Source organism: Portunus trituberculatus, chromosome 38 (genome assembly GCF_017591435.1).
Source record: "Portunus trituberculatus isolate SZX2019 chromosome 38, ASM1759143v1, whole genome shotgun sequence".
In the NCBI taxonomy this organism is placed as follows: Eukaryota; Metazoa; Arthropoda; class Malacostraca; order Decapoda; family Portunidae; genus Portunus; species Portunus trituberculatus.
Genome location: NC_059292.1, coordinates 18,127,036 through 18,151,267, shown reverse-complemented (window position 1 = coordinate 18,151,267; position 24,232 = coordinate 18,127,036). Strand labels below are relative to the sequence as shown.

General features: G+C 40.2%; 1 protein-coding gene across 2 annotated transcripts in view; it reads right to left on the bottom strand.

Moving 5' to 3' along the window:
* Positions 1–454: 454 nt before the first annotated feature.
* Positions 455–24,232, bottom strand: part of LOC123514971 (vacuolar protein sorting-associated protein 54-like) — a 250,921-nt gene continuing 227,143 nt past the window's right edge. For both annotated transcript variants that reach the window (XM_045273260.1, XM_045273261.1), the window contains exon 10: positions 455–614. In XM_045273260.1, the coding sequence (XP_045129195.1) occupies positions 470–614 (145 nt within the window). In that variant the 3' untranslated portion in view covers positions 455–469. The remainder of the gene's footprint in view (positions 615–24,232) is intronic.

Genomic DNA, 24,232 nt, shown 5'->3' with positions numbered 1-24,232 from the left:
TGTGGTGTGAGTGGTGAAGTTAGTGACGCAGTGAGTGTTTTGTTTACGTATTCTTTTTGTTGTTTTCTCTTATTATTCTTTGCTTTCTCTTATCATTTATTGCATTTCCCTTTACTTTAAATACACTTCTAGTATTTAGAATGGTAAATAATAAAAACATGTTAATTTAGCCAAATAAATTGAGTATTTTGTAAAAAAATTTTTGGACCACATCTCACACCAGCCCTATTATCTATTGTTTCTTATGAGAATTACATGTTTGTTTTACGCAAATTTTCATATATGCGATGCCTCTTGGAATGAATCTATCGCATAAATCGAGAGTTACCTGTACACAAAAACACATTTTCTGTAGCTCCCCCTAACTCCATCCTCCTATAAACTTTTTAGCATTCCTAAATTTCTTTAAGCTCCATTAAATTTTTCTTCACTTCTTATTCTTCATCAAACTTCTACTTGTATTCACTACCTATATTATTCTACTCACCTCTTCCAGCAAGGGTTGTATATCATCCAGTGGGCGGTTGAGGTCCTCAGTGATGTATTTGGTGAAATCAGCACTCACCATCTTATCAATTAGCTTTTCATGTTCTGACAGCTCTGAGCTCAGGTGCCTGCAGAGAATATGAGTAAAATGTCATCTGCAATGTTAGAGTAAATAACATTTTGTTTAATATTCATCCAGTGTAGCTACATTTCCTTCCATCTGACGACTATCCAATTTTTCCCACTCCATTCAATTTTTTTTTTTGCTTGATATTCTATTCACTTTTTTCCCTTGACTACAGCTATTTCTTTCAGAAATTATGATGAAAAATACAAAATATGATACATAGAGAAAAAAAGACCCTACAAATCCATTTTTTTTCTTTTTTTTTAATTGATGATAGTAGCGGTAGCTGTGGTGATAATGATACTGCAGTACACTCATACCTCAAGTATTATCACTGCCAGCCTCACCCCTCAATTATGAATCACACAGTACATGTCTGTTACACCATAACTAACCATCAAAAGCATTATACTGAATACCTAAATGCTTACTGAGTTGTTCATTTGCATCATTCCAGAAGTTACTTTAGTTCCACTAGCCTTTTCCTGCACATCCCACTTATATACAGCTTCATCAGACTCCTTCTAATTACCAATCTTCATGCTAGTTGGCCACTACAGAACCAGACTTATTTGAATATCCATCCACAGAACACTTCACAGCATAGGGTAAGGTGTCAAATAGGTACACACTGGTCCATTAGGAAAGCACTTGGCATTTAAAACTTCTCCATAAGATATGGCAACACTTGGGCACTGAAATTTGGTCTCATTTAAAAAAAGCTTAGCCATTATGCCTTAATGTCAACAGGTATCAACAGTTGAGTTTGTTGTGAATGAAGAGATGCAGCAACAAACATAAGTGAAGGTTCAAAAACTCTGTTTTCTAATGAAAACCTAAGGGTTGCAACTTTTTTTTCATGTTTATTGACTAATTTTCTAATTGAAAATTACATTTTTTTTTTATTTGTAGAGTAATTTTTTCATGCAATACATAAAAAATACATCAGGACTTTTTAGAAACATAAGATAAAGGCTGGAGCTGTGTGCATACCTATTGGACCAATCACAAATACCAAAGACCAGTAGGTATGCATTTTATCCAACTGCTGCCAGAGAGTTCTACGACACACTGCATGACATTTCAAAGCCGCCTCTACCAAAACGGTGAAAAAAGAGTCATTTTCCTCTGAAACTGTCAGACCACCATCCAATCTAACTTACCCAATGAGTGGTCCAGAACATACGCAGTACATGGTGCCTTAAATGTACAGTTGCGACCTGTAAACTCCTTGCCATCTTAGCCCATATATTTTCCAGTAGCAATACCTGGCAGATCCACACCAGGTGAAGGTTTCAGGTTCCCTTGGATTGGTTAAACTCCCTCAAAAACTAAGCCTTAAAGCTCCACCCACTTGACCCTCCCCTCCTGGTCCATGCCCTGTCCCTCCCGTGACCTCAGAATGTGTGTGTGTGTGTATTTACCTAGTTGTAGTTTTACAGGGCCTGGGCTTTATGCTCGTGTGGTCCCGTCTCCATATCTACACTTATCCAATTTTTCTTTAAAACTATGTACACTCTTTGCTGATACCACTTCCTCACTCAAACTGTTCCAAGTCTCAACACATCTTTGCGGGAAACTAAATTTTTTAACATCTCTCAGACATCGTCCCTTCCTTAGTTTCTTACTATGCGATCTTGTGCTTCTAAAGTCATATTCTTCTCTCAGGATCAGTTTCTCATTATCCACTTCATCCATTCCGTTAATCAATTTATAAACTTGTATCAGATCCCTCTCTCTTCTCTGCTCCAAGGTTGGTAGATCCATTGCCTTTAGTCTCTCCTCATATGCCATCCCTTTAAATTCTGGAACCATTCTTGTAGCCATTTTTTGTAGTCTCTAATTTTCTTATGTGTTTCTTTTTATGGGGAGTCCACACAACTCCTGCATATTCCAATCTAGGTCTTATTTTAGTACTTATCAATTTCTTCATCATTTCCTTGTCCATATAGTGAAATGCTACTCCAATATTCCTTAGCAAATTATACGTCTCTCTGAAAATTCTATCAATATGGCTAACCGGTTGATTATTTTCTTCCATTGTCACTCCCAAGTCCTTTTCCTTTTTTACTTTTTCTAGTTCTACTCCATCTCCCATCTTATAGATTCCCACTGGTCGTCTTTCACTTTTTCCCATTTCCATGACATGGCTTTTGTCCACATTGAATTCCATCTCCCATTTTTTGCTCCATTTCCAGATCTTGTTTAAGTCTTCCTGTAGTATTTCACAATCCTCTTTTTGTTTAATGACTCTGCACAGTTTCGCATCGTCAGCAAACAGATTTATGTAGCTGTTCACTCCCTCTGGCATGTCATTTATATATACGAGAAAAGTATTGGTGCCAATACTGACCCCTGTGGCACTCCGCTGTCTACTGTTCTCCACTTGGACTTCATATCTTTAACTATCGTCCTTATTTCTCTTCCCATTAAATAATTCTTCATCCATCTCAATGTGCTTCCTTTTAAGCCACCCTTCTCCTCTAACTTCCATAGTAATCTTTCATGTGGCACTTTATCAAAAGCCTTTTTTAGATCTAAATAAATACAGTCAACCCATCCTCTCTCTCTGTACTTTATCAACTATTCTAGAGTAGAAACTCAATAAATTTGTCACACATGACCGACCTTTTCTAAAACCAAATTGGCTATTTGATAATATTTTGTTGTCTTCAAGAAACTCGATCCATTGCTTCTTTATTACTTTTTCACACATCTTGCATATTACACAAGTTAGTGATACCGGCCTGTAATTTAAAGGTTCTTCCTTCCTTCCGCTCTTATATATGGGAACCACTTCAGCTCTTTTCCACTCCACTGGCACTGTTCCATTTTCTATTGAGCATTTTATGATGTATATTAGTCTGGTGGCAGAATGAGGATTTTTTGCCTGGGTGTGTTTTGGCGTACATACAATGTTTTATTGGTGATTCTGGTAAAACAAACCATACAGAACCCAAATCCGCGTGATGCCACTCTGTCATCCTTGAGCAATTTTTTTTACTGCCAAAATTCAAAATGGCCGCCGAGATCACAAATTCGATTTTTGCCTATACATTCGCCAAAAATGGACATAGAAATCTGATTTTGGTGTCTAAACATATGTTTTAAGGGTCTGGTAATCCATTAGAACACACAAATAAACTCTATCTCCTCTGATGATTTGTTTTACCGCACAATACAGTCATTGGCATAGAACTAGTAGAATAGTTGTTCTTATGGGCATGGTGTCTGTTGCTTTCAAAATATTTCCTACACAATGCACCTCTGACCGCTGGCGTATATTAATCATGCTAATATTGCTTCTACTATTGCAGAAACCTAATAACATAACTCTTTAAACTCGCTTTCTATCATATATTCCTTTGGTGATGGTGTATCCTCATTTTCAGGCTGTCAAACAAGATGGATTCTTCATCACAGCCCAACACCGCTTGCCTTTTGGAAAGTTGCATGACCTGTAGTGATGGTGAAGCACCTCTAACAGTTCGGGACCCGACAGACTCAATTCCATTGTAGCTGCTAGTAAACTATATTTGCATGCTTCATTGACATCCACATTACAAGATACATCTAGATCATTGTTCGTGCATAGAAACTGTGCTTCAACATACACATCAAAGACTCACATAAAACGCTTCTTACAAAAACAGAGGAAATTGTCAGAAGAACCAGATGTGAAACGATCTCCTTCGACTATCACACCCTTCAAATTCAAAGAGCATTGTTTAATATGTGGTGAACAGTGTTCTTCAGAACCAGATTCAAAAACCCTGAGCGATCGCCTTCGTTCAATGCCGAACTGCTGATCGCGGACATAACCAAGACACCTTGAAGGATGTTATCCTGAAAGCATGTGATCTTGTGAAATGATGAGTCACAACATCCATCATATCTGTCAGCGACTTACATGCTGCTGATGCTCAGTACCACAAAGACTGTATGTCAACTTTTCGTGGTCCTCGCAACATCCATTTTGCTTCTCATAAGCCTGTACAAGTTGAAGATGAAGCTTTCAACGAGTCATACATGATCTAAATGAAGACCGTCACCATCTGGAACTCCATAGAACTGCATGAACAATACATTGCTCACAGGAGAGTCCCTGACGCGCCGCAATCTGATGTCGAAACTATCACAACATTTTGGACATGATATTCTGGTCCTGTCCTCTGTAGCAGTATTCTCTCGTTCAGGAGTAAATCTCTAGCATTCTGAAGCTCGTCAAATGATGAAGACATCGATGCAGCAGTATCTGGCAAAGCTCATTGTCGCTGAAACTAAGACACTCAAACATGACAAGTCCAAATACCAAACTAGAGTCAGCTTAGAAAACTCACTGGATGATGCAAGCCAAACCCTGCTGCACCTGCTGTCCCTGCTCTCCACTAAATTAGACTCCACATTACCCGCAGCTATGATAGGAAACATCTAACTAGTATCTTACAAACAGACACACAACTTTGCAGGTCTCGCTTCTTACAGTCAGAGAAAGTCCCTCATTGAATGTCTACATAACTTCCATCCGGCGTCTATGATGAAATACTGCGATTCAAGGCCTCTGTCCCATGCTGCTGCCCAGAGCCAAGAACTCACAGGTCTGAAAGAATGCAGCTCTCTTTCAGACAATAGCTGATAACTTTGACGCTAACATTTCGTCACAGAACGGATGTCACTGCAGAAAACTCCAACGATCAAACTAAATCATCTGTCCTCAAATGAGGATTCGGATGAAGACTAATGATGACATTTTGGGATTGTCACAAGATTTGTGTGGTTATGTTGGCAAATTAGCATATAATTTCCGTCTTGCATACAACGGATCTCTGCTTGGTTCATTTGACTGTTTCCGTTCTTGACTGCTGTTTGTTTCTTTCATCCCTATGACTTGTTAATCACGTTAACTGTAGCTGTGAATATATATGTTTTCAGCTTAACTGTGGGATATAAGTGTGAATAAAACATTTTGCTAAACCCATATTTGTCTAAACCCTATGCAGCCATCACTGGCATCACACTTTGAGCACTTTTATCGTCGAAATGTGAAAATCCATATTCACAGAAGGCAAATCGAGCTTATTTGTGTGTTCTAATGGATTCCCAGACCCTTAAAACATATGTTTTGACATCAAAACCAGATCTCTATGTCCATTTTTCTTAGGTATGGTAATCAATTTGGTGATCTCGGCCCATTTTGAATTTTGGCAGTAAAAAAAATTGCTCAAGGATGACAGAGTGGCATCACGCGGATTTGGGTTCTGTATGGTTTGTTTTACCAGAATCACCAATAAAACATTGTATGTACGCCAAAACACACCTACACCCCTCTGCCACCAGACTATTTCCTTCTTCTATATCCATCTCTAATATTACATGGTCACTCTTTCCCAATGGGCACTTGTATCTTATATCATCGTTAATTGGTATATCCCTTGTAAAAACTAGGTCTAATCTTGCCGGCTCATCGTTTCCTCTGAATCTTGTGTTTTCCTTTACTCTTTGGACCATCAAATTATCTATCATTAGGTTCAGGAATCTATCTCCCCAGGCATCTTCCCCCATACCACTTTCATAATTTTCCCAGTCTACCTCCTTACAGTTGAAATCTCCTATCAATATCACTTTTCTCCTTTCCTTAATGATTCTTGTAAGACTCCTTATTGTGTCATCTATCATGTCTCTATATTCTTGGTTAGTCCATGAGTTTGTTTTTGGTGGCACATATGTTCCAATGATTGTTAACTCCTTTTTGTTAATGTACATCTTAACATACAGTATTTCTGATTTTCCTTCCCCAAACTCCACTTGATTTACCACTATCTCCTTTTGTCTTGAGGACTCCTATCATTTTGTTTGTCATATTTTCTTGTTTTTCTTTAAGTTGTTCTTGAATCACCTCCTGAAAATCGGCCTTATCTTTCTTATCTTGGACTCTCCATGCTTGTACTTCTTTTTTAATCACGTTCTGTACTCTTTCCTCTTCCTTGTTTACTAGATCTTTCAGCTTCTCCTTTTCTTTCTCGGCTTTACCGAGTCCTTCTTCCATCTGCTTCTTGTAGTTAGCTACTTCCTTTTTTAGTTCTTCGTTTTCCGCTCTTAGCCTAGCTTCATTTTCTTCCACTTTTCTTATCCTTTCTTTCAGTCTTATAAACTCTATTTCCTGTTCTTTATTCTCTTTCATTTCCATCTTCTCCTTTATCAGTTTATCTAGTTTACATTCAATATTTGACACTCTCTTAAGTAGTGAAGTTGTCTCTATCGAACCCTTGAATCTTCTCCCTCACCGACATAGTCATCATCAGCCCCTTCTCTATTCTCATGTCTGCATTTGGATGGAATATCTTTTTCACTCATTATTCTTTAATAATTGATTTCATGGAGAGAGTCCACACTACCTGTGTGTGTATTTACCTAGTTGTATTTACCTAGTTGTAGTTTTACAGGGCCTGGGCTTTATGCTCGTGGGTCCCGTCTCCATATCTACACTTATCCAATTTTTCTTTAAAACTATGTACACTCTTTGCTGATACCACTTCCTCACTCAAACTGTTCCAAGTCTCAACACATCTTTGTGGGAAACTATATTTTTTAACATCTCTCAGACATCGTCCTTTCCTTAGTTTCTTACTATGTGATCTTGTGCTTCTAAAGTCATATTCTTCTCTCAGGATCAGTTTCTCATTATCCACTTCATCCCTTCCGTTAATCAATTTATAAACTTGTATCAGATCCCCTCTCTCTCTTCTCTGCTCCAAGGTTGGTAGATCCATTGCCTTTAGTCTCTCCTCATATGCCATCCCTTTAAATTCTGGAACCATTCTTGTAGCCATATTTTGTAGTCTCTCTAATTTTCTTATGTGTTTCTTTTTATGAGTCCACACAACTCCTGCATATTCAATCTAGGTCTTATTTTAGTACTTATCAATTTCTTCATCATTTCCTTGTCCATATAGTGAAATGCTACTCCAATATTCCTTAGCAAATTATACGTCTCTCTGAAAATTCTATCAATATGGCTAACCGGTTGATTATTTTCTTCCATTGTCACTCCCAAGTCCTTTTCCTATTTTACTTTTTCTAGTTCTACTCCATCTCCCATCTTATGTGTGTGTGTGTGTGTATTTACCTAATTTACCTAATTGTAACATACAGGAAAAGAGCTATGCTCGTGTTGTGTGTGTGTGTGTGTGTGTGTATTTACCTAATTGTATTTACCTAATTGTAACATACGGGAAAAGAGCTATGCTCGTACTGTCCCGTCTCCATATCTACTAATGTCCAGCTTTTTCTTAAAATCATGAATATTCCTTGCGTTGACCACTTCCACGTCTAAACTATTTCATGCTTCCACCCTTCTATGAGGGAAGCTATATTTTTTCACATCTCTCCTATAAGTGGCCATTTTAGTTTTTCCCATGCCCTCTCGACATTCTTTCATTCCACATACACAGATCTTCCCTATCCATTTTTCCATGCCAATCATCACTCTGTATATTGCTATCAGGTCTCCCCTTTCTCTTCTGTTTTCCAGGGTCGGAAGTTGCATTCTGTTCAGTCTGTCTTCATAAGTCAAATCTCTTAAGTCAGGCACCATTTTTGTTGCAGCCCTCTGTACTTTCTCTAGTTTCCTTATGTGTTTCTTTAAGTTCGGAGCCCACTGTATTGTTGCATATTCAAGCCTTGGTCTTATCATTGCAGTAATTATTTTCTTCATCATTTCTTCATCTAAATATCTGACGCCACTCTTATGTTCCTCAATAAGTTCAATACTTCTCCAATTATTTTGTTTATATGTCTCTCTGGCGATAGGTCATTGGTAATTGTCACCCCAAGGTCTTTTTCTTCATGACTGGTTTTATGTCTTCATTTCCTATCTTGTACATACTCCTGATTCTTCTTTCACTCTTGCCAAACTCTAATTTCTTGCATTTTGTCGTGTTGAACTCCATTTGCCATGTACAGCTCCATTTCCATATTCTGTCCAAGTCTTCCTGGAGTAGTTCACAATCTTTGTCACATCTCACTTTTCTTAACAATTTTGCATCGTCTGCAAATAGGCTCACATAACTGGACACCCCATCCACCATGTCATTTATGTAGACCGCGAACATTACTGGTGCCAACACTGATCCCTGTGGAACTCCACTCTCCACCAAGCCCCATTCTGATGGTCTGTCCTTAATTATTGTTCTCATTTCTCTTCCTACCAAAAAGTCTTCCATCCATTTTAGTAAACTGCCATGCACTCCTCCTACCATTTCAAGTTTCCAGATCAGTCTCCGGTGTGGTACCTTATCAAAGGCCTTTTTTAAATCCAGATATATTCCATCAGCCCAACCATCTCTTTCCTGTATTACATCTATCACCCTCGAATAGTAACATATCAGGTTTGTCGTGCATGAACGCCCTTTTCTAAAACCAAATTGACATTCACAAAGTATGTCATTTTTCTCCAAGAAGTCTGTCCATCTATTCTTCACCACCCTCTCACACATCTTAGCTACCACACTTGTAAGTGACACTGGTCTATAGTTCAATGGGTCTCTCTTGTTACCTGATTTATAAATTGGGACAATGTTAGCTCTTTTCCAGTCTTGGGGCACTACACCTTCCCTTAATGAGGCATCAATTACTTCACAAACTTTTTCTGCCAGTTGCTCCTGCATTCTCTTAAAATCCATCCTGATACCCCATCAGGTCCCACAGCTTTTCTCACTTCTAAACTCCCCATCATATTCTTGATCTCCTCCACAGTTACTTGAAACTCCTTCATAATCCCTTTCTGTTCCATTACCAGTGGTTTGTCAAAAGCAGTCTCCTTTGTGAATACCTTCCAAAGCATCCATTCATAGCCTCTGCCATTTCCTGGGATCTCACTGCATACTCCATTTACTTCTAAACTTTCAATACTTTCTCTATTTTTGATGTTGTTGTTCACATGTCTGTAAAAAGCCTTGGTTGGTCTTTACATTTATCAATTATATCCTTTTCTTGTTTCTTTCTTTCTTCTCTTCTAATCAACACATATTCATTTCTTGCTCTTTTGTAACTTTCCCACTGCTTAATCCGTCTTTTCCTTCTCCACCTCTTCCATGCATCCTCTTTTCTTGTTCTAGCCTTTTCACATCTATCGTTAAACCAGTCCTGCTTTCCAACTTCTCTATGTTGTCTTATTGGTACAAATTTTTCTCACCTTCTTTGTATATTTTTATAAATTCCTTCCACTTTTCATTTGCTCCTTAGCACTCTTGAATTTCATCCAATTTGTCTCTTGAAAGAATTTCTTTAGGTTTCCAAAATCTGTCTTGGCATAATTCCATCTTCCCACTTTATATTCTTCATTTCTTCTAGATTTCTCTTCATCTATCACCTTGAACTCCAAAACTGCATGATCACTCTTTGCTAAAGGGCACTCCACCCTCATCTCCTCAATGACCATTGGCTCTGTACTAAAGACCAAGTCCAGTCTTGACGATGCTCCCTCTCCTCCAAACCTAGTATCTTCTTTGACCCACTGAGTTAACACATTTTCCATTGCCAGTGTCAATAGCGTATTTCCCCATGTTGTCTCTGATCCCTCCATTGACCAGTCCTCCCAACACACCTCTTTACAATTAAAATCTCCCATCATTATAGTTCGTTCACAACCAACATTTCTTCCAGACATGTTCCTGTATCATTTATCATTTCTTCATATTCCTGTACTGACCATGCATTTGTCTTAGGTGGTACGTACACCACTATGTAGTGCCTCTTTTTTCCTTCATTAGTTTCTGCTCTGATCTTTAGCACTTCTGCCTTTCCCATACCTTCTTTCACTTGATCCACCTTTATATCTTTTTTAACCAGCAACATCACTCCTCCTCCCATCTTACCTACTCTATTTCTTTTCCAAACATTATATTTCCTTCTCCAACCATCATCAGGTCTTCTCCTCTCTCAGTTTTGTTTCAGTAAGACCCACAATATCTGGGTTCTTGTCCCTCAAGTAATCGTTGAGTTCTAAAATCCCGATATCACTCCATTTATGTTGGAATACATTACATTCGCTCATATGTAAGTTTCTTTAGTCCTTTCTTGCTGTACTTTTCTGGGTTATGAACCACTTCCTCAGTCTCATATCCAAGATTCTCCAGAAAAACTCTTTCTTCTCCTCTTCTGTCCTCTCTTCATTTTTTTCAAAGCCTCCTTTCTCAACTCATTTAACATTTCTCTTTCCTTTTCACCGAGATCTCTTCTCAACCAAATCTTCCTTGTTGTTTCCTGCTGGGCTAGCCTCCATGACTTCTCCACCAATTCATCTACATCCTTTTGTGACTTAAGTTTGATTCTTATTGGCCTCATACCTTCTCCTGTGAACTTTCCAATTCTATGGAAGTCCTCTATTTCTTGTACTAGATCTTTTCCTCCTCCTGCACCACATTAATGATATTATTTATCACCTTTTTATGTTTTCTCTCTCTCCATTTTACTCGGTGTCTTATCCTCCTCCACACCAAATATCACCACACATCTCTTTTTGTCTACAGTTTCCCTCACCAATGTCTCATTTGACTCATTGTGTGTGTGTGTGTGTGTGTGTGTGTTACCTAATTGTATTTACCTAATTGTAACATACGGGAAAAGAGCTATGCTCGTGTTGTCCCGTCTCCATATCTATTAATGTCCAGCTTTTCTTAAAATCATGAATATTCCTTGCGTTGACCACTTCCACGTCTAAACTATTCCATGCTTCCACCCTTCTATGAGGAAGCTATATTTTTCACATCTCTCCTATAAGTGGCCATTTTAGTTTTTCCCATGCCCTCTCGACATTCTTCCATTCCACATACACAGATCTTCCCTATCCATTTTTCCATGCCAATCATCACTCTGTATATTGCTATCAGGTCTCCCCTTTCTCTTCTGTTTTCCAGGGTTGGAAGTTGCATTCTTTTCAGTCTGTCTTCATAAGTCAAATCTCTTAAGTCAGGCACCATTTTCGTTGCAGCCCTCTGTACTTTCTCTAGTTTCCTTATGTGTTTCTTTAAGTTCGAGCCCACTGTATTGTTGCATATTCAAGCCTCGGTCTTATCATTGCAGTAATTATTTTCTTCATCATTTCTTCATCTAGATATCTGACGCCACTCTTATGTTCCTCAATAAGTTCAATACTTCTCCAATTATTTTGTTTATATGTCTCTCTGGCGATAGGTCATTGGTAATTGTCACCCCAAGGTCTTTTTCTTCATGACTGGTTTTATGTCTTCATTTCCTATCTTGTACATACTCCTGATTCTTCTTTCACTCTTGCCAAACTCTATTTTCTTGCATTTTGTCGTGTTGAACTCCATTTGCCATGTACAGCTCCATTTCCATATTCTGTCCAAGTCTTCCTGGAGTAGTTCGCAATCTTTGTCACATCTCACTTTTCGTAACAATTTTGCATCGTCTGCAAATAGGCTCACATAACTGGACACCCCATCCACCATGTCATTTATGTAGACTGCGAACATTACTGGTGCCAACACTGATCCCTGTGGAACTCCACTCTCCACCAATCCCCATTCTGATGGTCTGTCCTTAATTATTGTTCTCATTTCTCTTCCTACCAAAAGTCTTCCATCCATTTTAGTAAACTGCCATGCACTCCTCCTACCATTTCAAGTTTCCAGATCAGTCTCTGGTGTGGTACCTTATCAAAGGCCTTTTTTAAATCCAGATATATTCCATCAGCCCAACCATCTCTTTCCTGTATTACATCTATCACCCTCGAATAGTAACATATCAGGTTTGTCGTGCATGAACGCCCTTTCCTAAAACCAAATTGACACTCACAAAGTATGTCATTTTCTCCAAGAAGTCTGTCCATCTAGTCTTCACCACCCTCTCACACATCTTAGCTACCACACTTGTAAGTGACACTGGTCTATAGTTCAATGGGTCTCTCTTGTTACCTGATTTATAGATTGGGACAATGTTAGCTCTTTTCCAGTCTTGGGGCACTACGCCTTCCCTTAATGAGGCATCAATTACTTCACAAACTTTTTCTGCCAATTGCTCCTGCATTCTCTTAAAATCCATCCTGATACCCCATCAGGTCCCACAGCTTTTCTCACTTCTAAACTCCCCATCATGTTCTTGATCTCCTCCACCGTTACTTGAAACTCCTTCATAATCCCTTTCTGTTCCATTACCAGTGGTTTGTCAAAAGCAGTCTCCTTTGTGAATACCTTCCGAAAGCATCCATTCATAGCCTCTGCCATTTCCTGGGATCTTCACTGTATACTCCATTTACTTCTAAACTTTCAATACTTTCTCTATTTTTGATGTTGTTGTTCACATGTCTGTAAAAAAGCCTTGGTTGGTCTTTACATTTATCAATTATATCCTTTTCTTGTTTCTTTCTTTCTTCTCTTCTAATCAACACATATTCATTTCTTGCTCTTTTGTAACTTTCCCACTGCTTAATCCGTCTTTTCCTTCTCCACCTCTTCCATGCATCCTCTTTTCTTGTTCTAGCCTTTTCACATCTATCGTTAAACCAGTCCTGCTTTCCAACTTCTCTATGTTGTCTTATTGGTACAAATTTTTCTCACCTTCTTTGTATATTTTTATAAATTCCTTCCACTTTTCATTTGCTCCTTAGCACTCTTGAATTTCATCCAATTTGTCTCTTGAAAGAATTTCTTTAGGTTTCCAAAATCTGTCTTGGCATAATTCCATCTTCCCACTTTATATTCTTCATTTCTTCTAGATTTCTCTTCGTCTATCACCTTGAACTCCAAAACTGCATGATCACTCTTTGCTAAAGGGCACTCCACCCTCATCTCCTCAATGACCATTGGCTCTGTACTAAAGACCAAGTCCAGTCTTGACGATGCTCCCTCTCCTCCAAACCTAGTATCTTCTTTGACCCACTGAGTTAACACATTTTCCATTGCCAGTGTCAATAGTGTATTTCCCCATGTTGTCTCTGATCCTTCCATTGACCAGTCCTCCCAACACACCTCTTTACAATTAAAATCTCCCATCATTATAGTTCGTTCACAGCCACCCAACATTTCTTCCAGACATGTTCCTGTATCACTTATCATTTCTTCATATTCCTGTACTGACCATGCATTTGTCTTAGGTGGTACGTACACCACTATGTAGTGCCTCTTTTTCCTTCATTAGTTTCTGCTCTGATCTTTAGCACTTCTGCCTTTCCCATACCTTTTTCACTTGATCCACCTTTATATCTTTTTAACCAGCAACATCACTCCTCCTCCCATCTTACCTACTCTATTTCTTTTCCAAACGTTATATTTCCCTTCTCCAACCTTCATCAGGTCTTCTCCCTCTCTCAGTTTTGTTTCAGTAAGACCCACAATATCTGGGTTCTTGTCCCTCAAGTAATCGTTGAGTTCTAAAATCCCCGATATCACTCCATTTATGTTGGAATACATTACATTTCGCTCATATGTAAGTTTCTTTAGTCCTTTCTTGCTGTACTTTTCTGGGTGTGTGTGTGTGTGTGTGTGTGTGTGTGTGTGTGTGTGTGTGTGTGTGTGTGTGTGTGTGTGTGTGTGTGTGTGTGTGTTTCACTGTTTGATCTGCTGCAGTCTCTGACAAGACAGCTAGACGTTACCCTACGGAACGAGCTCAGAGCTCATTATTTCCGATCTTTGGATAGGCCTGAGACCAGGCACACACCACACACTGGGACAACAAGGTCACAACTTCTCAATTTACATCCCGTACCTACTCACTGCTAGGTGAACAGGGGCTACACGTGAAAGGAGACACACCCAAATATCTCCACCCGGCCGGGGAATCTAACCCCGATCCTCTGGCTTGTGAAGCCAGCACTCTAACCACTGAGCTACCGGGCTTGTGTGTGTGTGTGTGTGTGTGTGTGTGTGTGTGTGTGTGTGTGTGTGTGTGTGTGTGTGTGTGTGTATATATATATATATATATATATATATATATATATATATATATATATATATATATATATATATATATATATATATATATATATATATATACACACACACTGCTGGTCAGAGCGGAAGACGCGGTACCTGTGACATCCTGTGAAGGAGATTAATGACACAGAAAATATGTTTCAATGAGGGCACTCACCTAAATTAGTAATTGATAGGATGTCCTCGTGCCTTCTTGACCTTTTCAAGTCTCTTGGGAAGTGAATCACCCAAGTGGTGGAGATACGGAGCATCAATATTGTCCCATATGTCCTGAATAGTGGCTTGGAGGCGTGGGAGGGAAGAGGTATCTCTCTCTTTTAGCTTCAGTTTTATGTATGGCCAGAGATTTTCAATAGGGTTAAGGTCTGGCAAATTTGTGGGCCAAGGTTTTAAAAGGCTGACATTGCAGAAATCAAACCAGTCAATGATTAACTTTGCCGTATGGCATGGTGCACCATCTTACATGAAGGTATCAGCATTGCACTTTTCCATACACTCATCTAACTCATCTAGAATTAGATCAAAGTACAGGTAACCCTTGATTTACTCGTGTTTGATTTATGCGTTTTTGTTATAACACGACTGAAAAAATATTATAATTAATTTAATTTGTGTGATCGGTTTGCTTATACGCGATTTGGCCCAACCAAATTTTCAGACTGACAGCCAGACACAATTTCAAACTGCACGCCAGAGTTTGGTTTGCTTATACGCTGGCCGATAGGTGGGAGCTCCACTCTTCTCGTGCCTCATTTGCAGTCTGCCAGCACTGAGTACAGATGGAATCTCTTCAATCTGCCTATAATTCACCAAGATGGCCCCAAATCGTCCTTCATCTTCTTCTGCATGTGGGGTTATTTTTGAAAAGTGGATATTTGATAAAGTGGTAAAGCTCAGAGAAAGATGGTGACTGACTGTGGTGTGAGTGGTGAAGGCAGTGACGCAGTGAGTGATGTGTTTACGTATTTTTTGTTTTGTTGTTTTCCCTTATTATTTTTTGCTTTCTCTTATTATTTCTTGCTTTTCCCTTTACTTTAAATACACTTCTAGTATTTAGAATGGTAAATAATAAAAAACATGTTAATTTAACCAAATGGAAAAGCTCAGAGGGAGATGGTGACTGACTGTGGTGTGAGTGGTGAAGGCAGTGACGCAGTGAGTGTTGTGTTTACGTATTCTTTGCTTTGTTGTTTTTTTATTATTTTTTGCTTTATCTTATTATTTCTTGCTTTTCCCTTTACTTTAAATACACTTCTAGTATTTAGAATGGTAATTAATAAAAACATGTTAATTTAGCCAAATAAATAGAGTATTTTGTACGAATTTTTTTGGACCACATCCCACATCCCCCCTATTATCTATTGATTCTTATGAGAATTACATATTTGTTTTACGTGAATTTTGATATACACAATGCCTCTTGGAACGCATCTATCGCGTAAATCGAGTTACCTGTAGTTATTTTTGTTGATACGAACATTCTTAGGCAAAAACACTAATTTTCGAAGACCATAGTAAGAAAAACAACCCCACACCATCAAAGAATCTGGGTTTTAATGTGGGTGTTGTGTAGCATGGATTGTAACGGGTTACTACCGGGTCTGCGGTACACACGATTTCTCTGGTTGCCTGTAACCTGAAAGCTTGCCTCATCTGACCAAAGTACTCTACACCATTTACCTAAGTCCCAATCTTTGTGCTGAGACACAAAATGCTAACCTACTGTTATGGTGACCATTGTGTGAAGAAAGGTTTTGAAACTGCGCGGCAACTCCTGTATCACATGTCACCTTTCACATATCTCTGCACACTTCTTTCAATCACCCAGCCAGTAAAGAGGGTTCCTGGCCTTCAGTTCCTTGCTATGTATGTGAGGGTTGGCCTCAAGCTGTCTTTGAATAACGTTCAGAGTTCTCTGGGTCACACTGTGCTTACGCCCTTCAGGGTTAAAAGGTGGTGACGAAGCGTCTCTTCCTCCCTCACGATAAATTTTGGTTCAATGTTGAACAATTCTGTGAGCTATGCCAGTGTTCGCGGCAATTTCTTGATCTGACTTATTCTCCCTCACTGAGGCACAAATGACTGAGATTTGGGCCTTACCAATTAGTTTCCAGGATCCCATAATAGGTAGTAACAAGGCAAAATGGTAAGCTCACGCATCCACAAAAAGGGGCCATGAGGAGGGATGAAAGAACATTCAAATTCAAGCACACAATCCACAGGTGAACACTGAATACGGAAACATATCATCTACTTTGACTACTAGAGCTGCAGAGTTGTCAGATAGCAACATACAGCAAATAATGCTGTATGTTTGGGAGTTAAGAAGGGATGAATGAAATTTGGTCCGAGTGGATGTCATGGTCCCTTTCGCGCCTTCCACTCTGACCACCAGTGTATATTATACTCCCGATTCAAATGCATTAAAATGCCATTAATCCATTCCAGCCTCCCCAAAAAGGGTAACCCAATTTTTTTCAAATGTCTTAAGTAAGAAAAGTATTTATAAATATAATCATTGTATAGAAAATGATAAAACATAACAAAAGAGAATATAAAAAGATAAACAAAATCATATAAAATATATTTATCTTGGAACGGTGCATCTCTCCTTTACTAAACCTTATCTTCTTTTCCTTGCCGACACACAACCGTCTGAGGCAACTGATAGTAGCCCCTTTTTTGTTCCCTTCTTCTTCCCTATCCTTATTTTTGTTCCAAAGCTGGATGTTGTGTCGATGTCCACTATGACATAACTTGCTCTCGTGCCCACTCTCTCCAATCTTCCAAGTTTTTCACAATTTGGCTTCCACTCAATAGTCACTCTTGAACTAAATTTATCAGTGCTGTCTATCTCTCCCCTAACTCCTCTGACTATAGTAAATTCTTTGACCATTTAACTTCCAAAGTGGAGCACATTGTATCCCTCTATCCTTTCGTGGAAATCTCCATCCCTAATTCCAATGTTCACCACCAGGTTTTAGCTTTCTTCTCCCTTCACTGACCATCCTTGTGAACAGCCTTTAACACTGATATCTTCCATGACTTTGAATAATTGGTGCAACACTTCACTCGCATTCCTGACCATCTTGGAGATACATCCAACATTCTTGACCTTTCCTTACCTCTAATCTTTCTGCTTATGGTATTACCTTACCTTCTCCATTGGGCTCCTCCAATCACAGCCTCATATTTATAACTTGATCTGTTTCTCCAATCCTGCTTCAGGACTCCCCAGAGTGGAGATACTTCTGGCATTTTACCTCTGCCAGTTGGGGGGACCTGAAGGGGCATTATGCTGATTTTCCCTGGAATAATTACTGTTTCTGTGGCAGAGACCAGTCTCCGTGTGCTGAACACATAACAGAGACGATAGTGTCTGGCTTGGAGGTGTACATTTCTCATTCTTGTTCTTAACCTAAACCTTCTAAACCTTGATTTAACACTACCTGTTCTCATGCTATACATGATAGAGAGGTTGCCCACAAAAGGTACTTGAGCCTTCCACCCCCTGAATCTCATGCACTTTATATTTCTGCCCAGAATCATGCCAAATCTGTTCCTTCAACTTGCCAAACACTCCTTCAAAAATAGAAAATGTCAAAGTCTTTCAGGCTCCAACTCCCATCGAAACTTCTGGCATTTCCAATACCTTTACTTTTTCATCTTTCTCTCCTATATTTCTTCCTGATGGCACAAATGCAATCTCATCTGTCTCTAAAGCTGAACTCTTCTCTCAGACCTTTGCTAACAACTCCACCTTGAATGATTCTGGGCTTGCTCCTCCCTCTCCTCCTCCCTCTGACTATTTCATGCCTACAACTGAAGTTCTTTTAATGATGTTTTCCATGCCCTCGCTGGCCTAAACCCTTGCAAAACTTCTGGACCTGATGGGGTCCCTCCTATTGTTTTCAAAAACTGTGCTTCCATACTTGCACCTTGCTTGGCGAAACTCTTTCAACTATGTCTATCAACTTCTATCTTTCCTTCATGCAGGATGTTTGCCTACATATAGCCTGTCCTAAAAATGGTGACCGTTCTAATCCTTCTAACCGCCCTATAGCTTTAATTTCTTGTTTGTATACAGTTTTAGAATCTATCCTCAATGGGAAGATTCTCAAACATCTGTCACCTCACAATCTTCTCCCTGATTGCCAGCATGCATTCTGTCAAGGCTGATCTACTGGTCATCTGGCTTTCCTTACAGAGTCTTCGTCATCATCTTTTAGAGATTTCGGTGAAACTTTTGCTGTTGCGTTCAACCTATCAAAAGCTTTTGATAAAGTCCAGCACAAAACTTTAATTTCAAAACTGCCTTCCTAAGGTTTCTATCCTTCTCTGCAACTTTATCTCAAGTTTCCTCTCTGACCAATCTATCGCAGCCATGGTAGACGGCCACTGCTCTTCTCCTAAATCTATTAACAGTGGTGTTCCCCAGGGTTCTTTCCTGTCACCCATTCTCTATTTTCCTTAATGATCTTAACCAAACTTCTTTTCAGAGACATTAAACCCATCAGGAAGTCAACAGATCACACAAGGATGCCACAGAACATCTGATCTCTGATCTTTCTAAGATTTCTGGTTGGGGCAGAGAAAACTAAGTAGTGTTCAATGCCTCAAAACCTCAATTCCTCCATCTATCAACTTGGCACAATCTTCCACACAACTATCCCCTCTTCTACTATGACACTCTGCTGTCCCCATCTTGTACATTGAATATCCTCAATCTGTCCTTTACTCATAATCTAAACTGGAAACTTCACATCTCATCTCTTGCTAAAACAGTTTCTATGAAATTAGGCGTTCTGAAGCGTCTCCACCAGTTTTTCCCACCCGTCCAACTGCTAAGTCTGTACAAGGGCCTTATACATTCTTGTATGTTAGGGATGGGGGGGGGTTCCACTCATACAGTTTTGTTTGATAGGGTGGAATCAAGAGCTTTTTGTCTCATCAACTCCCCTCCTCTGACTGACTTTCTTCAGCCTCTTTCTCACCACTGGAGTATTGCATCTCTTGCAATCTTTTGATCTTGTTAACTACATGCCTCCTCTCCTCCTGCAGCCTTGCTGCACAAGGTTTTCTTCTACCTCTCACTCCTATTCCGTTCAACTCTCCAATACAAGAGTTATTCCTGACTTGACTTCTTTTAAGAGGGAGGTTTTAAGACATTTGTCCCTGCCTTTTGGATAACTCTTATAATCTTTAAGAGAATTGTTAATCCAGTGGGCCTTTTTTTTTTATTTTTTACTGTCTGGCCAATTTTCCCTCTTGCATTAAAAAAAAATTCATTGGGACGTTAGCCTACTGCATCTCCACCCTCACTTGCGCATTTTGATCAGCTGGAGTGTAAAAATATAGCCACCCACATAAGGCTGGCTGCTCTAATAATTACAGAAGAGCTCATTGACAACCCTCTAAATATTATTCATAGAATCAATGAAGTTTAAAGTAGGCAAGAGAGAGAGAGAGAGAGAGAGAGAGAGAGAGAGAGAGAGAGAGAGAGAGAGAGAGAGAGAGAGAGAGAGAGAGAGAGAGAGAGAGAGAGAGAGAGAGAGAGAGAGAAAGGTTAGAGGCCACACTGCCACAGCCACAGAGATTTCTTTACATGTTTAGTTCTCCCCCTTGGTGATAAGCATCAGTGGAGGAGGTAGGCAAAGATGGGAGAAATTTGTTTCGCCTTTTTAGTTACGTACACATGTATACTTTCTCAATGAATAAAAAATATATCAAAAAAAAAAAAAAAAAAATTTATTTAACGTTTTTACCTTGGAGAAACATTTTCAGCTAATAGAGGAGAAGGAGGAGGAGGAGGAAGGGATGCAAGAACCATTTATACATAAACACTAAACATAAATTAAAACTGCACTTTCTTTAGACAAAAAAAAAAAAAGGTAAGTAAATAGTGTGAAAACGATGAAAGAACAATCACGGTGCAACAGATCTGCAAAAAACATGTACATACTAGCTCAGCTGAGGCTGGACCGCTGCAGCAAGTCGCTGACTAGCGGCAACATCCCCAAGCATGATACATAACTCAAAATTTCACTCTATCTCAAAACAAAAAACTGCACCAAATCATAACTCATATCTCAAAAAACTAATTTTACTTTGGCAAGATCACCGCACTGCTGGGTGGAAATTTCCCATGAGAGAAAGTGCGTCACGCACTGCCGGCAGTTGTTTGCTGATCACCACGGTGGGTAGATGCTGTTTTGTGTGTCGTGCAGACACCCTATTTTTTGTTGTTTTCTTTCAGGTAAGGCCATATTACTTGTTACGCAGGTAGAGTGCCTTCAACTTCATTACCCGTTTTTTGGGGCGAGTTGTATGGATGTTATACCAGTTCCGCTGGTGTTGGCCCCATTTATCGAGTTTAAGGCTTGTTTTTGTTATTGCAGTGCGGCAGCCATGTCGGAGTCAGGTGAAGCATCCTCTGCCTCTAGGTCACGTTCCCCTCCTTCCTCACGTGCCTACAGTGGGCCTCCTCCTGTCCCTGGGACCGACGTTCGCCTTCACAACACGGACAACAGTAGCTGGAGGCACTCATCTCGATGCTCGTGTGGGCAGCGTGATTCCATGAGGCTGCGGGACAATGCTGATGATGCATGTGGCTCCTGCCGCGATTCTCTTGCGCCTCCCCCTTGGTCAGTTGTGTTGGATGCTTTGGCTGACTTGCAAGGGGAGGTGGGGGCCTTGAAGGCAGACAGGCAGCAGCTGCCACCCTCTGCCGGGTCAGCGTTGGCACCTGTTGGGGACAGTACTCTGGGGGCCCAGGGTCCGTCGCCTTCTTGTTCTCCAGCTACCTTTTCAGGTTTCTCAGCGAGGGTGAGTGATGATGAAGACATGTCGGTGCTGGCCGCCACTGCTGGCAGTGCCTTAATTCAGGCCACCAAGGCATTTGGCCCTACTGACATGGTTTCTGCTGACATTGATCACAGAGTTGCCAAGATGGTCAATTTTCTCTTTGATAATGGTTTGAGAGAGGAGGACTATAAGGCCATCTGTGAGGACAAGATTGTTAAGAAGCCTAATAACTGCCATGCTCTTGCACCGGTGGAATGCAATCCACCGGTGTTGGAGGCCCTTAAGCTGGACGCCAGAAAAACTTACTTCCGTCTGAGGGAGGTAAATAAGGACATCCTGTGGGCCTCAACCATCATTACCAAATCTTCAGTGGCGCTGGATGATTTGGCTGAGCGGGAAGGTAACTCCAAGGTGGCACATGAGGTGAGCATGATCAATGGTGCATTGGCATTGCTGGGTAACACAAATCATAGGAACAACTTGGTCAGGTGTTTTGTGATGAAACGCGAAATAAACTATAAACATGCTCATCTGTGCTCAGATAAGGTGCCTATGTCACGATTTCTATTTGGTGACGGTGTGTCACAGTCTGCCAGACAAATCGAGGAAGCTGAAAAACTTCGGACGAAATTCTCACAGAAGAAGCCTGCCTTTCCTTTTAAGTTCACAGGTAAACGCCCTGGTGGATACTGGAATAAGTCTGCCGGTAAGGGCTTCTACGCCAGTTTCTGCCCCTATGGGCAACAGAGGTTTGGCTCCAGGGCTGCTCCACGACAGCCTTCTGCTCATCATGATGCGGACCCAAAAAACTCCGAGGGCCGGGGCGGGCACAGCAGGCAGCCCCAGTAACATTACAGGCAAATACATGTTTTGAAGGTGGCAGGCTGCACTGTTTCCTGCATGAATGGCATAAAATTACCAGTGACCCTGTTATACTGGATATTGTTGAACATTGTCACCTTGATATTGATGTTGATGGTATTCATCCTTTATTTTTGAGTGATTTGGAATACAGGTTAAACACTATGCAACAAGAAATAATTTCTGGTGAAATCAAAAAACTTTTACAGCTTAAAGTCATTAAAGTTACACACAAGCAAACTCAGCAGGTCATCTCACCCATTTTCTCGAGAGAAAAGAAAAACGGGGAATTTCGCCTGGTCCTTAATCTAGAGAGACTAAACAAATACATACCCTATAAGCATTTTAAAATGGAAAATTTTGAACAGGCCATTAGGCTTATCAATAAGAATGATTTTCTGGCATCTGTTGATCTCAGGCATGCTTATTTTTCTGTTAAGGTCGCAGATGAGCAACAAAGATTTTTATGTTTTACATGGCAGAGTGTTATCTATCAATTTATCTGCCTCCCCAATGGCATTTCTGAGGGTCCTTAGCTTTTCACAAAACTGATGAAGCCAGTATTTGCCACTCTAAGGAAGGAAGGATACACTATCACCAGTTTTATTGATGACACATTGATTTGCAGTAATTCTTATTCAGGTTGCCTCAAGGCGATTCAGGCTACCATTTCATTGTTGCAGAAGCTGGAGTTCTGTGCCAATGTAGAGAAGTCTGTTCTCACCCCCACACAATGTATTGAATACCTAGGAAATGTCATTAACACCAAGTTCATGACTGCTTCATTACCTGAGCGTAGATTAATCAAAATTCGCAAAGGATGTGAAAGTCTTTTGAGTCAAGATGTTACTTCCATTCGAGAGGTGGCCAGGGTGATTGGCCTCCTGGTTGCTGCAATCCCAGCAGTGGAGTTAGGTAAACTTCACTATAGGAAGTTAGGAAGTAGACAAGATTGCCACGTTGAAACAGGAGCATGGTAGCTTTGACAGGAAATTAAATATTACTGCTGACATGAAACTAGATCTTTCCTGGTGGTTAGACAATGTGGACAGGCACCACAGACACATCTTTAGGTCAGGCACAGACATTGACTTATTTACTGATACCTCCACTTTAGGTTGGGGGATCATTTGGGGTGTCAGACTACGAGTGGCACTTGGTCCCTGGGTGAAAAAGAGCTTCATATTAACATCCTGGAGCTAAAAGCTATTTTTTCTCTATGCAGGCATTTGAACATGAGCTGGAAGGTAGACACATTAGAGTTTTTTGTGATAATACCACTGCCATAAACTATGTTAATGAAATGGGAGGCACAAAGTCAAAGTCCTGCAATGATGTTTCTTCCAAAATTTGGGATTGGTGTCTGGAACACAAGTCACGAATTACATGTTCACACATACCAGGGAAGGACAACACCTTAGCTGATCTTGCCTCTTGCACAAGTAATGACAGGCATGAGTGGAAATTTGACCCACACATTTTTACTACCCTGTGTAATGTTTTTGGGACACCATCCATTGATTTATTTGCCTCTAGGCTTAACAAACAGGTTACTACATTCTGTTCTTGGAAGCCAGATCCTGAAGCTAAATACTTTGATGCTTTTTCCTTGGAATGGTCTAAATTTGATCTGTCTTACATTTTCCCCCCATTCTTATTAATTGCTAGGTGCCTACAGAAGTTGCGTGCGGAGCAGGCACGAGGCTGGATGGGCATGCTGCTCAAGTTCTTAATAGACTACCCACGTTTGATAACGAGCAGGAGGAATGTCATAACCCACCCGTCCACAACAGACCCGCATCCCGTCATGTCCCACACAAGGTTCATGGCATGCCTTCTATCAGGGGAAACTTGCAGAAACAAGGAGTTTCAGCAGCAGCTGCAGACATCATACTTGCTTCCTGGAAACCAGGCACTAAGAGGCAATACCGCTCACATGTCCAGAGGTGGTCGCAGTTTTGTCGTAGATGGAATGTCGATCCCACTACTCCAACATAGTAAA